This window comes from Zootoca vivipara, chromosome 8 (assembly GCF_963506605.1).
Source record: "Zootoca vivipara chromosome 8, rZooViv1.1, whole genome shotgun sequence".
NCBI lineage: Eukaryota > Metazoa > Chordata > Lepidosauria > Squamata > Lacertidae > Zootoca > Zootoca vivipara.
Genome location: NC_083283.1, coordinates 2,835,937 through 2,851,010, shown reverse-complemented (window position 1 = coordinate 2,851,010; position 15,074 = coordinate 2,835,937). Strand labels below are relative to the sequence as shown.

Here is a 15,074-nt window from a genome sequence, read left to right as displayed (position 1 = left end):
GAGGCTTCCCCCCCCCTCCCTGTGCGCTCAGCAGGCGGTGGAGAAATCAGCTGAGAGGCGCGTTTCCCCCCCACGCCTGTCGCTGGTTCGCTGGCTCCCTGAGCACACAGGAGGGGCTGAGGAGGTGACAGGAACAATGGTGGCTTACTTTCGGGGTACGTCTTACTTATCTTACTTCTAGAAAAACCCTCCCATGGCTTACTTTCTGACTACGTATTAAAAAAGGGGAAATACGGTAGCACCAGCCAGAGTGCTAATGGGCAGGGATGGTGGGAGTTGTACTCAGCAGTTCCTCGTTCCCCACCCTTGTTCTAAAGATGTGGATGGGAGAAGTTTATTTACACATACCCCAATTCTGTGTAGGGCTAAAAGCATAAGATTTGATGCTCATCCCCTGTGAGGAGTTATCACCTCTTCAGTCCTCATCAGAGGATCATTCTGGCAATTTGAGAAGGACCCATCCCCAACAGGGTGTTTGGCTTTACACATGTTTTGTGTCTATACGTTCCTTTCCCCACCCCTTTGCCACTGCCAAAATCGGTGGGCTGGTGGGAGGGGCAGAAAAATTGGCTCCTCAACTTGTGGAAGGGGAGGATAGCCACCTGTGTGTGTAAGAAGAGAGAGAATGTGATAGATAAAACAAGTGATGGATCCAATGACTGACTTGTGCCGGATGGTCACAAATTTGTAGGCCGAATGAGGCCAGGTGTTTTTGCCAGTGCGAGAATCCTGAGGCTTAGGCAGCCAAGTGGATGTTTGTGAAGTTGAAAGCACAATAGCACCCTTGATAGGAAAGAAGCCAGGCAGAAGCGCTTTTCTGTATAAATATTGGCTAAATAGATTTTATTTTCATACAAAGGGTACATGGGTCCCTCCCCAGAGTGGCACCGGAAGGGACGTGGTCTCCTTGCAACAGTACTGCTGTATTTGCTGACTCTCTTGTGCTTGTCGGGGCGAATCTCCCCACGCTGCATCAGCAGCCCTCCCGCAGAGGAAGCTTCGAGTTGGGGATTCTACCTGCACACTGAGCTTGAGTGGTGCTCAGAAACTTCACCTGCTCCCTCGAGCCTTTTCCTCCTTCGCCCCATGTGGTCTGCAGCCTGTCCGGCAACCGTGGTACTGAAGAGCTAGGAAGTCTCCAGGTTCAAAGGCATGGATGGCAGGTAAACTGGAACTCATGGCTCTGGCCAAGGGCGAGGCTTGCTTGTGCCCTCCCTCGAGCCCCGTGTAAATTACAAAAGAGACAACCACTGATGCTAGGTTTTGAAATTAGTCGGAAGAATCTGCTTTTGATGTGAACATGCAAAGGGATACCTTAAGAGTCAGTATCACAGTAAACCCAAGTCCCCTTGATTGGCAGCTACTTCAGAGGCCCAGCCAGCCAGCTGCCCAAGTCATCTCCTTGCAAACCTATCGCACTGACCATTCTCTTTTGAGCCCCTTTCGCTGGGCAAAAGGTTCCTGCATTGCAGGGGGTTGGACTAGATGAGCTCCTCCCAACTCTGCAATTCTAGGATTCCATAGGGGAGGTTACACACGAGTAGGAAGCACCACACCCTTGCTTTCAAGGCAGGGCCACGCAAAGGGATTCAGGTTTGGTCCCCTGCAGAGGGCAGAACCTCTTGCCTGCTTTGCGGCAACAGGGTTTTAAATGTGGTTGTAGTGGTACAACATCTCCCTGCCCCTCTCTGGCCAAAGTAAGTGAAGAAGGGAGTTAAAGCAATGCTATTCTGGTGGCCCGGATGAGAGAACACAAGCATTTCCCTGCTGGATCAGGCCAAGGTCTCACCTAGCACAGCATCCTGTTCTCATAGTGGCCAAACAAATGAGCAGGATTCAATCACAAGAGCTCTCTCCCCTCCTGTGAGATCCCAGAAACTGGTCTTCGGAAGCATTTCTGCCTCTGACCGCAGAGGCAGACCAGAACCATCATGGCTATGAGCCACCGATAGCCCTCTCCATGAATTTGCCTAATGCTCTTTTAAAGAATCTTCTGCCATAGCTCTGATCGGTGCCTATGGAAGGAAAGAGCCATGGTGGGGAGGGAGGAAGGAGCAAGCATTCCAGGCATGGAACCGTCGCCCTTCTCAACACCTGCAGGTTAAATCTGCAACGTGGGACCCTGAAGTCGCATTAAGTCTCTGGCTTGCTGCATTTCGCCCCCAGCCCTTTTCTAGCAGCCGAGATTTCCCCAGCATGTCAATGCTTATCCTTGCTTTGGGATGCATGCTCTGTTTTCTCTTCAAATAGCAAAAGTTGGACTCCTCAGCCTGCTGGTGACAAAATATTCTGGGGTGTGGCTTGTGCAGAGTTCCTCGCAGCCCAGTTGCCAGCTGCTTCTCTGTGGCTCTGGCACCAGCTTAACTGAAGGAGGACAATTCTGCTCTTCTCTCTGAGCTTCTTTTTTTGCGCCCCACAGCTCCAGGCCCTATCAGTGCTTTGTGGTCGTTATTTCTGCATGGTCCTGTGAGGTTCTAAAATGCCACCACCTCTCCACCAGACCCCTTTTAAAGAGCTCAGTGTGTCCCTCACACCACAGCAAAGGGATGGGCTGCAAAGATAGCTCATACAGGAAGAGTTTGGCAAAATGCAACTACCCACCCACCCACCCCACCCCACTAAATCTGGTACTTGGGATCTTCCTGGTATCTTCTTAGCTCTCCTTGCCAGCTTCCTCACAGCCACCTTCACCTTTCCTCTTCCTTACAGGCCACAACTTTCCTGCACAAACATCACGGGAGTGAGTGGGTTGCAGGAGGATTCCCACAAACATGTCCCACCCCTCTCAACCTGGTTTGGGCAGCAGCAATTTCCCTGTGGCTTCAGCCCTTTTTGCAAACTTACTCTGCCAATTCGGACTTACTTCACTACCTGGTACATTTGGACTTTGCTTTCTGTCCAAAGTTTTTCATTTCTGTATATAGGCCAACTTTCCCCATCAATAAAACTTTGCCAGAACCTCTCCTAAGACCACCTCATCACTCGAGCCGGCCTCAGAGTAGCAGCAGGAGCTTTCTGTGTTCCCATGAAGCCTGTGAGTTGGGAGCTGCCGGTATAAGCCACAATGATTTGGGGGGAGTCACTTGCTCGTGGGCTCAATTCCAGTGCGTGCAGACTTTTGCCATAATTCCTCCCAGCATCTGGGTTATGCTGCTAAAATGGCCCAAATTCTGCATTCAGTAGGAAGGACACAACTGTTGGGGTTGGCTTCATCGGTGTACGTGATTCTACTGCAGAATCCCTGGGATTCTTTCCCTGGGAAAGAAGGAAGAACTCACTAAGGTGAAAGGTGACACCTTGGCTTGCTATCCTGCTAAGGGCCCAGGGACAAGACATTGGACATCTCTGAAACAGATTCTCAAAATGCAAACGTTTATGGCAGAGCTTTCCAAACGGTGTGTCACGACACGTTAGTGTGCTGGCTGCAGTGTGTAGTAATTAATAATAATAATAATAATATTAATAATAATAATAATTTTATTCTTTATACCCTGCCCATCCGGGGCCGGGTCTCCCCACCCACTCTGGGCAGCTCCCAGCAGAGGACTAAAACCAGAATAAATCTTCAAATACGTATTAAAAACTTCCCTAAACACGGATGTAGATGTCGCACGACTGCTCCTGGGGCTGGAAAGGGGTTAGTTTAACCTTTGGCTTGCTAGTAAAAGTGAATTCCTGTGTCACAAAATGGTGCATGTTTAAAAAGTGTGCCACCGACGTAAAAAGTTTGGAAAGCTCTGGTTTGGGGACTCCTTCAGAACAGAGGAAGGGAAGTTTTCAATTCAATCCACCACCAAAAATGTGGAGCAGTACCTGTACTATGATTTACTGACATGCTCCATAGCTCCTCTCTCTCTCTCTCGGTCAGTATGGATGTAAAAGAGACAGCTGGGGGTAGGGTGGGGGGGTCTCCTACCACCTGCCTGTGCCTACCATGGCTTGCCCTGTGGTGTGCTAAGCTGTTCCCATTAGAGCCCCTGGCGAAAGATAGAAATTACAGGAGCCTGCCGGCAGCTAAAGTGAAAACAGTGGCGAATTCAGAGGTCCCTCCTCAAACAAACAACATTTCTCAGGGCTTGCTTCCCCCCCCAACGCCTGCAGGTCCTTTCCCTACTTCCGTTTGAAGACACTATAACAAGGAAGCCAGGCTATCAAGGCCAGAGGGTGCAAAGCCACAATCGATGGCCGCAGTCCCTGGGCCAACTCCCTTCCTGGTGTCCACGATGCAGCCGCTGCGGCAGGACAGAGCCTACGCTTTGCAACAAGAAGAAACGCTGAGGGATGTTCTCGACCAAAGGGGACTTTCTCCCTTCCAGCAATAAATAAATAAATATACCACGGCTGCCATATCCTGCACACGCTTAACAGGAATAAGCCCCCTCCAAATAAACAAGATCTAGTCCGGATCAAGCAGCGTAAGAACGCATGGAGAGCCTGCAGGATCAGGCCAAGGGCCCATCTGGTCCAGCATTCCATTCTCACGGTGGCCAGCCAGATAGATGCCCCTTATTTGAAACCCACAAGCAGGATTCGAGCGCAAGAGCTGTACTCTCCCCTCAGGAGCACCGCTCGCTGCCTCCGAGACAAGAGTGCAGCCATCGTAACAGCAAGGTTTGCGGTCGGAGAACTTTGTGCTTAAGGATGGAGAGGAGGGAACTCGCTGTGAGGCACATCTGTATTCACAGCAGACTCTCTGGGGGGTGGTGCATCTTGTTCCTGCCCCCACCAAATGATCCTCCCACTCGGTAACCTTTGATGTCTAACTATCACCTCACTGGATCTATTTTTCTCAGCTTCCCTTTGCAAGTCCTCTGCATCCAGCGGTGATTTCCTCTGTCCCGGGTTCCTACTACTCTAGCTTTTCGGCCTCTGCAGGTTTGCAATGTGTGGGGTTAGGTGTGGGAACTGTCCTGCAAAGTGACGCCAGAGACCTCTTCCAAGCTGTGACCATAAAATGGCCAGGATTAAGCGGGGGGGGGGGGGTTGATTAAATTAAAAGTAATAAAAAGCCCAGCTCCTCCGCTATGGGTTAAAATTAAGCAAAACTTTTCGACAAGGCCCATGTCCGACGTCCGTAATGGGCCCTGCAAAAACTTGCAGGGTCTCCATCCCCGCAGGTGGTCAGTCCACTCAGATTCCTGCTTCCCATCCCCCCTGGGGGGGCGCTCTTGCTGTGGCCCACATCAGCCTCCGCCCCTGGTGCCAGGAAGCCAGCCAGCTGGGACTTGGGCAGCAGAGAACTGTCTGGGCAGTGGCTGGTAAGAAAGGCCATTTGGGAGCTTGGTAGGGAGAAGGAAGAGGCAGCCTCCAGGCCCCCCAGCGGCACGGGTGAGCCAGGGATGCTGGCCTTGCTTCAGTTCCGCTTGTTGGCCAGCTGCCGGTCTCGCTTTTTCTTCTCCATCAACCTGCGTTGGGAAAAACAAAGAGCATGATTGGAGTCCAAGTGGGGCTGGGGGGGCCTCTCCTTGAGAACTTATATAGAGAGCAGGTGGCATTGCGGTTACAGAGTGCTGGACTGGGACCCAGGAGTCCTGGATTCAAATCCCCACTGGGCAGGACGGGGCGGGTTTCCCCCCCTCCTATGCTCCCCCCCCAGCGACCAGCAGCAAGACGAGGAGGAGGAGCCCGGTCCGGCTCCCGCAGCCGCCACGGCCCCGGAGCCCGATGCCGCCATCTTGGTCTGCCGCCGCCTCCTCCTGACAACCCTCCCTGGCCCGTGAGAGGAGCGGCGGGGCCGTGGCCTTCCCTCCCTCTCTGTGCTCGGCCGCGGGGCACGACGGGAGAGCGAGTTTGTTTACTTGCGTTCCCGGCGCGCCCCACAGCCGAGCGCAGAGAGGGAGGGAAGGCCACGACCCCGCTGCTCCTCTCACATACGTTCTAGCGGCCGTTCTAGTGGGAGCTGCGGCGGAGTGACGCGGGGGCGGCGAGGTGGGAGAGCGAGGGGCGGCGCGCTTACCTGAGGCGCGCTGCGGGAGGCAGCAGCAGAGGCCTCTTCCTTCTCCTCAGGTGAGGAGGAGGAGGAGGAGGAGGAGGAGGATAAACCTCCGCCGAGTTGTGAGGGCGGCCCTGCTAAGAGCCCTAGCCCAGCGGGGGAGACGGGTTGCCCGAAGCGGGCACAGCTTGGAGGGAGAGCACATGCATGGCTTTATTTTATTCAGTGTTTATTCAGGGGGCGCTTACGCTGCAAGGTTTATTTCCCGGGGGTGGGGGTGGAGAAGAGGGTCCAGGGGACCAGATGCAATTAGAGGCGCTAAGATTAGGAGGAAAGTGCACCGTGGAAGATGACGCCATGTAGACACAGAGGAGCGTAGAATGAAGCCGCCTTTGTTTTAATTTAATTTATTTATTTATTTATTTATTATTATTATTATTATTTAAGGAGAAGTCCATGAGGAAAGTGGGGTTTTTTTGTGGGGTTACTTCTGGTAGACGATTTAAAAGAGGCCTATAGGTTTTGGGAGGGAGGATCCTTTTACAAAGAAACCATATTTGTGATCTTGGGGGATAACTTTCAGACTTGGGGGGGAGGGAGGTTAGGATTAAAGGGGGACTAATAGGTCTGGGGTGTGTGTTTGGGGGATGGACGGACCCAAACTTCATCTGTGTTAGAGAAGTTAGGAAAGATTACTGCTGAAACGTGCCTAAGCCCGAGTTTAGCTGGGTCTGCTTAACTTACAAGTAGTAACATATGTTCTAGCACCCGTTAATTTAACGGGCTTAATGATACTAGTTTATTCAATAATTCACAAAGCACGATGAAGGAATGCAGCCTTCTCTAAAAATGGCGTTGCTCCAAGTAAAGTCCCACCCCACTACGTCTCCCCTATTCAATGTCACTCCTGCGTCGGTTAATCTGAGCTTTCTGCCTCGGAGCATTCTGTTCCAATGCCCTCAATGCCTGCCTGGTTCTGTGAGGGGGGTGGTCAGGAATGCTTTCCAAGGACTCCGAGTCTTTCGGCTGTCTCTCCCCTGGTGTTTCTTCTTCTTCCTGCTATCCTTCTTCCAATAATTCCCAGCTGCTGCCCTCTGCAGCCTATGAACCGTGCCCTTCTGCAAACCACTGTTCTAAATCTATATTGTCCTCCTGTTCTTGGGAAGGTTCAGGAGCAGGACTGGATTGAGGTTTGATGAGGTCCTAAGCTACTGAAGGTAATGGGGCCCTTTGTCTGTCCAGGGGTTCTTTGCCAACAACAAATTGTCACCTTTTTTTGGTGTTGAATATATGCTATATGGTAATTTATGGACCTAATATCTAAAGCCATTTGCCCATAACGAAATATGTATTTTATCAAAGTAATTATTGAACTGAAATACTATCAATAGTTTTCCCCCTTTAATTTTTTTGGGGCCCCCCAAGAGAGTGGGGCCCTAAGCTATATCTTCTTTAGCTTATATGTAAATCCAGCGCTCTTCAGGAGAAGGGGGGCAGTCCCCACATCACCCATAGGAAGAGCAGCAGCGGAGCTGCTTCATATCAGGGAAGAGGGCAGACCAGGGAGGCTGTGACAGGGGAGCTGGCTAGGCCAAGGATGGGCAGCAGGTATTTTGGCATCAAGATTAAAAAGAATATTAAGAGACCAGATTCATAAAGATCAGGCAGGCTTCCTGCCCAGCAGACATCTGAAAGACAACATTAGAAATCTTGTGGATATTTTAGAAATGCTGGAAGTAAAGAAGAATACTAGTGCAGCTTTAATTTTTATTGATGCCGATAAAGCCTTCGATAATATTTCTTGGAGATTTATGTTACGTAATTTTGAGAAGATGGAAGTCGGGAGGGAGTTCATTAATGATTTGACAGCTATATATGCAGAACAAAAAGCTAAGATTATTGTGAATGGGGTGGTTTCAGAGGATATTGGAATAGAAAAAGGAACTAACTAGACAAGGATGCCCACTCTCTCCTTTGTTATTCATTGCAGTTTTGGAAGTTCTGTTAGATAGGATTAGGAATGAGGAGGTCACAGGGGCAGAAAGTCGGAAAGAAGCAATACAAACTCAAAGCCTTTGCTGATGATCTAGTTTTGACAGTTCAAGATCCTGAAAATAGTATACCTAAAGTATTAGAGATTATACAAGAGTTTGGACAGCTGGCAGATTTTAAATTAAATAAATTGAAAACCAAGGATGGGCGGAAGGAACAGAAGGGAGAGCCGAATGGCGCCCACTCACTTCCTGTTGCGCACTTCCGTCAGCTCCATGAGGCGCTCCTGAGCCGCTCGCAGCTCGTCCAGGCGCTGCTGGTAGCGAGAGTCGCTGTTGTTGCTGTGCTCGAAGCCAGACACCTGGTTGGAGAGTTCATTGGCACGGTCGCGCAATTGCTGGATGGAGGAGTAGAGGTTCTCGTCGTCTTCTTCCTGCAACACACAGAAGAACTGCTGTAGGGGGCAAAGCCCTGAGCCCCAGAGGGAGGCCGGCCTTGCAGCTTCCAAGGCGCCAGCTTGCGTTTATCACAGGGGGTTGGATGATGATGATGATTATTATTATTATTATTATTTCATAAAACTTATAGACCACTTGATTGCGAAAACCCTCAGACCGGTTTACAAAAGATAGAACAGGTTTAAAGAAGTTATTTATGTATGCCACTATTGCAGCCTGTGTTCTGTTAGCCCCAAAATGGAAAACGAGCGAGGTCCCCACTAAACAAGAATGGCAACCTAAACTGGTGGAATATGCGCAGCTTGCGGACCTAACATAGAGAATAAGAGAACAAGAAGAGCATACGTTTAGAGAAGATTGGAAAATGTTTACTGAATCTATGGGGGGAAATTGTGTACACTTGAAAATGTTGGCGGCGTTAAGATAAATTCAGCAGCGTAAACAAATTCCGATGGATGTAAGAATGGATTGCTGAATGGTTTAGTCTATGTAAAATATGCAGGGGTTTATGATATGCAAAATGGACCACGGAAAGAGAAGAAGGGAAGTCACTAACGTTTTAAGGTTGTTTAAATGAAAATTCTAAATTGTAAAACAGAAAATTTAATAAAAGTTTTACACACACACAAAACAAAACCCCAAAAGATAAAACAAGGAAATCAAGGGAAACCAAGGAAAAAATATGACACTTCTTAAATGCATTTTCACTTGAAACCCTGAGAGAACCACAACCACATTTTGTCAGTAAATGCAGCTCCATTCTCTAAGTATATTGACGCTAAGGTCAAAGCTAAGAGGGTCCATGCAGAATTACAAACTCTTGCTTTTAAGCATGGGCAACCCATTGCACGGGGCCTTAGATGCCCACCTGCATCTTGCTTACCTTGGCATTGACAATTTCAATGTGGATCAGCAAGGAAGCGAGTTCGAGGTCCTCGCTGTAGCTGTTCTTGAGGGGCACCGACCTGTAACCTGCAGGCAGAGACCACAGCTGAATGCAAGTGAAAGCGGAGCAAAAAATTTGGCACCAGCTGGTCTGCAGGCGTTGCCGGAAGGAGGCGTACAAGACACCTTCCAACCGTCTTAGGGGCTCCTCTCTGGATTTGTGTAGAGTTTACTCCTTAGCCCAGAGTTTCCCAAACTTGGGTTGTCCAGCTGTTTTTGGACTACAACTCCCATCGCCAGGATCGGCGGTCAGGGATGATGGGAATTGTAGTCCCAAAACGGCCAGAGACCTGAGTTTGGGGGACCCTGCCTTAGCCTTTTCTTCTTTCGTAACAACAACAACAACAATAATACTGTTAATATAAAAATATCGGCTGCCAAGGAAGACCCACTGGGCCACTCCATTCCATTTCCATAGTGGGACTGGGGCAGAGAATGTGCCCTATTGGATCATGGGGAGACAGGCCATGAATCAGTGTGGGAAAAGAAGCAGGGGGGCAGAGTTTCGGACCGTACCTGTTTTGAGGCCCTTAACAGGGAAGGTGGCTTGAGCCAAGAAGTTTGGGTCGCTGAACATGTCCTCCTCGTAGACCACAAAGCGCAGAAAGGCAAACTCGGGGTTGTTGATGTCAAATACAAACTGCTTGAGGAGCCAAACCGCATTGAGGCCGTTGTCAGCTGGAAGCGGAGGAGGAGAAAATCAAAATGAAACAAGGAGATTGTGAGTTAGCCAAGATCCTGAAGCCCACCTGGAGTCCTGTGTCCAATTCTGGGCAGCACAATTTAAAGAGGATATCGACAAGCTGGAAGGTGTGCAGAGGAGGGCGACCAAGGAGATAGAGGGTCTAGAAGCCAAGCCTTATGAGGAAGGGTTGAAGAAGCTGCGTATGTTTAGCCTGCAAAAGAGGAGACTGAGACGAGATATGATAGCTAGCTTCCAATATAGGATGGGATGTCATATGGAAAATGGAGCAAATATACTTTCTCCTGCTCCGCAGGGCAGGACGCAAACCAATGGCTTCAAGTTACAAGAAAGAAGATTCCGACTCAAAATTAGGGAGAACTTTCTGATGGCAGGGGAACAAATTCCCCTAGAAAGTAGCAGGCTCTTTCCTTGGAGGTTTTTAACCTGATTTTGCTATAACCTTAATGAATGGGCCGTTGCTTACCCCACCTCTGGGAAACTAGGAACTATGCAAAGCCACGAGACTGTAGGAAATGTCTCAGAAGATACACATGCTATGATCGGGTGGGAGGGGGGAAGCCCCCGGTCGTGAGAGGGACCTGGAGCTCTAGTTTTGCTTTGCGGGAAGAGGAAGGCCAGTAATTTGTCTGTCTGTCTGTCTCAACCACATCTGAGGAGACCGGCCTTCTCACCTACGACATCGGTCTTGTTCTTGCTGTTGTCGAACTCGGAGCCACAGACCTCCACCTCCACAAAGGGGCAAACGATGCTGCGTCCGTTCTTGGGGAGGTGCCGGGCCCCCAGGATCTGTGGGGAGGAGAAAGGCATTGAGCTAGGTGGAAAGGGTAAGACGTCAGAACGCCAGAGGGGCCTGCTGGATCAGGCCAAAGGGGCCTGTCTAGTCCAGCTCCCCATTCTCACATTGGCCAACCTGATGTGCTTTGCGAGAAACTCGCAAGCGGGGTCTGAGTGCAAGAGCTGCACTCTCCCCTCCTGCGGTTTCCAGCTAGTGACATTCGGAAGCATATGCAAAGGAGAAGGAACGGCACAGTTTCCCCCACCGAAAAGCACCGGGCAGGAGCTGGACTACCCCATTCTCCTCCTCCTCTTCCCACTTGCCTGCAGCTGAACGGTGATTGGCTCCACGTGCTTCAGGCTGCTCTTGTCGAAGGGGTCAAAGAGCTCGTCCCGCATGATGTCCGGCTGCAGCACGTACCCGCTGCGCCCCCCCAGCATGAAGAGCGACTGGTTCAGCTGCATAGGCTTGTCTGGAAGCAGAGAGAGTCAGAGCAAGGAGGGGAAGGACACGGCGTTGCAGGACGTGCTACGGGGCCACGGCGGGACGGTTGAGAAAGCGCAGGGGGGCCAAACTGCAGCTGCAGAGCCACCGAGATGTCAGGGCTCTGAGGAGTATGTGGCAAAGGGCCAAGGGCGTGACCCCAGAGAGGGGAGCCGTGATTTATGGGGTGTTTATTTTGCCAATAAAGAATTAACGATCAGGTGTGTGTGTGTGTGCGCGCTCCTGCCTTATCTGGGACGGGCCGTGACAGTAGCGCTCAGCCATGACTAAAGGGAGGCACTTTGGGGGTCTCCCCTGGGCGTAACGTGGCACATGTAAGTGTTAATGTGAAATATAATACAGGAAAATAAATGGACCGCGGCTCAAGGATGTTCCATGGACATGGATTGTGGTGGGAATGGTCTCATTGGGTTTCGTAGATCAGTGGGTCCTTGGGTTTCGTAGATCAGTCCCTAGATCAGTGATCAGGGCCGATGAGGGGTGTGGACTACGGAAAGGGGGTGCATAACTGCCAAGTCTCCCATATTCCCCGGGAAACCCCCGTTTTTCCGGCTGTCCCCAGCCGAAAAAACGGATTTTTTTGTTTTTTCCCAGTTTATTCTGGTGCGGCGGCCATTTTGGAACTGGGCACAGCAGCATCAGAAGTCACTTCTGAGCATGCTCCACCCAGATCCAAAATGGCGACAGCGCTACTTCCGGTATGCTACTTCCGGTCCGGCCCCTTATTTTTTAGAGAGGAACTTGGCACGTATGAGGGGTGTGTGGCATAGGAAAGGGGGCGTGGCCTGGCCTGGAGTCCCAAGGGACGTTCAGAGGAGCCCAGAGACTCAAATTTGGCCCCTGCTCCTGAGATGCCCCACCCTGGAGGCAGGAAGCGGTGGAGGAAACCTGCAAATATATCGGCTGCGTCAGAAAACGCTCTAGGACAGGGGTAGTCAACCTTTTTAGACCTACCGCCCACTAATGCATCTTTCTCGATGGTAAAATTTCCTTACCGCCCACCAGCGGCGGGGCATGCTCCCGAGGGGGGCGGGGCATGGAGGGTGCCCTCCCAGGCACAACGATAGCCGCTTGGGTGCACAGAGAGGCGTGCGTGCCCTGCAGCAGGGGGTGGAGTGAGCCACTGATGGCGGGCATTCGGCATGCCACCTGCCTGCAACTCCCAAGCCTCCCCCAGCTGTCAAAACGAAGGTGGAAGGGGGGAATGCCGCCGGCAAAACGGCACAGTTCCCTTCTTCTGACGGCTCAGGGTAGGCTTGGGAGTCGTAGGCAGGCGGCGCATCAAATGTCACCCCCCTCAGCGAACACACCCGGGGCAGTCCACCCCCGCCGCACCCCCTTCCTCTGCCCCTGCTGCCCCCCAGTGCTCAATGTAAGGAGGATTCAGCTTGTGCCATAGACCCCCCTACCTCCCACCTAGAATCCTGAAACACCCCCTAGTGGGCGGTAGGGACCAGGTTGACAACCCCTGGTCTAGGACGTGAGCTTTATCTGCAGTGGAGCAGAGCTTCCAAGTTTTGATGCCGTGTGGATGACCTTGAAAGCCCTAAATGGCCTCGGTCCAGTATACCTGAAGGAGCGTCTCCACCTCCATCATTCTGCCCGGACACTGAGGTCCAGCACCGAGGGCCTTCTGGCGGTTCCCTCGTTGCGAGAAGCCAAGTTGCAGGGAACTAGGCAGAGGGCCTTCTCGGTGGTGGCGCCTGCCCTGTGGAACGCCCTCCCAACAGATGTCAAAAAGGAAAACAACTACCAGACTTTTAGAAGACATCTGAAGGCAGCCCTGATCAGGGAGGCTTTTAATGTTTAATAGATTACTGTGTTTTATTTTTCTGTTGGAAGCCGCCCAGAGTGACTGGGGAGACCCGGCCAGATGGGCGGGGTATAAATAAATAATAATAATAATAATTATTATTATTATTATTTGATGCCGTGTGGATGACAACACACTTAACATCCGTATGCGCATTTGTCCTGGAAGACAACACTTCATGTTTGGCAACTGTTTCTTTAAAAAATCTCAAGAAAGCTTGCAATGAAAGGGAAAGGGGAAAAAAGAAGAGAGCAGTAATTGCTCACAGCTGCTGTAAGGAAGGGAGGACGACCTACCGGGGGTCTGGAAATTGAGGGCCACCAGCTGGCTCCCGCAGATCCACATGGGCAGCGGGTCATAGTTGGAGGAGTCCAGGCGCTGCCCCTTGGGGTAGATGCGGCTCAGCTGCCGGCGGTTGTACTGGAGGAACTTTTTGCCCTTCCCGCGGTTGGCATACTTCTCTGCCTTGGTCTCCGGGAAGGAAGACATGTCCCTGTAACAGGCTTTCTCTGTGCCAATCTCTGGAAAGGGAGAAGAGATTCCCCCATCCAAGCGGGGTTTGGGAAACACGTGACCAAGGGACAGCCAAACGAAAAGAGGTTCAGAAAACTTCCCTGTTTGGGGAAAAGTTTTAATGTTGGGTGTTTTTACTATTCTGCCAGGAGCCACCCAGAAGAGCGGCTGGGGAAACCCAGCCAAATGCGCGGGGTATGAATAATAAAATTATTACTATTAAAAGTGTCACAGTGATGCAGAGAGGGTGAACGGAGACAGGACTATTTGCCGGCTTTCAGAATGCACAGTCTTGGGTCTGGCACGGAGCTCAGGCCTTTCCCCGTTCTGTGGCTGCCACAGGGACAAGAGCCATGGGCTGTCTGTGACGCTCAAAACATAACCATCATGGTTCAGAAAGATGGTCCCCTAGTTCAGTCTCAGAACGCAAGTTCTGCAAGCAGGAGATCTCAGGTTCCAACATCTACGGTTGTTTCCCTGGAAAAATTATTGGGTGGCGGGTGATGTGGGAATGCCACTCTGTGCCTGAGACTAGAAGGACAAATAGTCTGAATATTACCTTAGACTCTCCATTGATTGATTGATTGATTGAATGAATGAAAAGCCAGATACTGGGGAGTTTCAAGCTCATTTTGGGCACCTGTTGAACTACTCTTGGCTCAAAGGCCAAGATGGTCTTCAGGGGTATCCCGGCACCAGGCAGGGAAGGAAGCAGGCACCCAGAGACAGGAGTTTGGTGGATCAAGAGGTTCCCCCGGGGCCTGTCTGCCCCCTATTTGCTCTTCCACGTGGGACTGGATGGGAGGTGGAGAGGACTCACTCTCTTCGTCAAAAGGCACCGGGCGGCAGTAAACGACCAGCTCGGAGAGCTCGAGGGCAATCTTCTTCCTCCGCTCCATGATCTTCCCCTCCTGCATCTGCACAGGATACACAAAGGGCATAAAAGGTCAGAAGAAACTCCACGGAGCATCTCTTCGTTTTGATCCATCTATATGAATAATTACTTTCGTGAAATAGAGCGAGCCGGCTTACAACAGTACAACTAATCTATAACATTTGGCGGAACTGGCACTCTTATAAATGTCACAAAACACCCATTCAGCATTTATGGGGCAGCACCAACACTTTGAAACCTGTTGATATCAGGCATGCACAATTTTTGGCACCTGCTAAAAAAAAAAAAAAAAATTTGTTCACTGCAAAAAGTGGTATTACAGGGAACCAGGCTGTCAAAGGTTTCTGGTGACTACTCTCGAGTAACGACGCTCCTCAGGTTACTTTTCCATAACGTGTTTATTAGTGCTGATATGTACAGTGAAGGAGGTGCAGAAACATGTCTTCTCAGTCCGATCCAGAATCCGGAAGTGCCCCTCGGCGTGAACGCCCCCAACATATAAGGCGCGGGACACTGAATCTCTTTCCTTTCCTCCTCCTTC

At 50.8% G+C, this 15,074-nt stretch overlaps 1 protein-coding gene across 2 annotated transcripts in view; it reads right to left on the bottom strand.

Annotated features, from left to right (window-relative positions):
- Positions 1 to 2,605: 2,605 nt before the first annotated feature.
- The window catches only part of LOC118089856 (1-phosphatidylinositol 4,5-bisphosphate phosphodiesterase gamma-1), a 73,528-nt gene continuing 61,059 nt past the window's right edge, over positions 2,606 to 15,074 (bottom strand). For both annotated transcript variants that reach the window (XM_035124907.2, XM_035124908.2), the window contains 8 exons: positions 14,459 to 14,555; positions 13,422 to 13,646; positions 11,132 to 11,280; positions 10,705 to 10,819; positions 9,844 to 10,005; positions 9,266 to 9,354; positions 8,173 to 8,357; positions 2,606 to 5,405 (listed from right to left, as the gene is read on the bottom strand). In XM_035124907.2, coding sequence (XP_034980798.2) covers positions 5,354 to 5,405; positions 8,173 to 8,357; positions 9,266 to 9,354; positions 9,844 to 10,005; positions 10,705 to 10,819; positions 11,132 to 11,280; positions 13,422 to 13,646; positions 14,459 to 14,555 — 1,074 coding nt within the window. In that variant the 3' untranslated portion in view covers positions 2,606 to 5,353. The remainder of the gene's footprint in view (positions 5,406 to 8,172; positions 8,358 to 9,265; positions 9,355 to 9,843; positions 10,006 to 10,704; positions 10,820 to 11,131; positions 11,281 to 13,421; positions 13,647 to 14,458; positions 14,556 to 15,074) is intronic.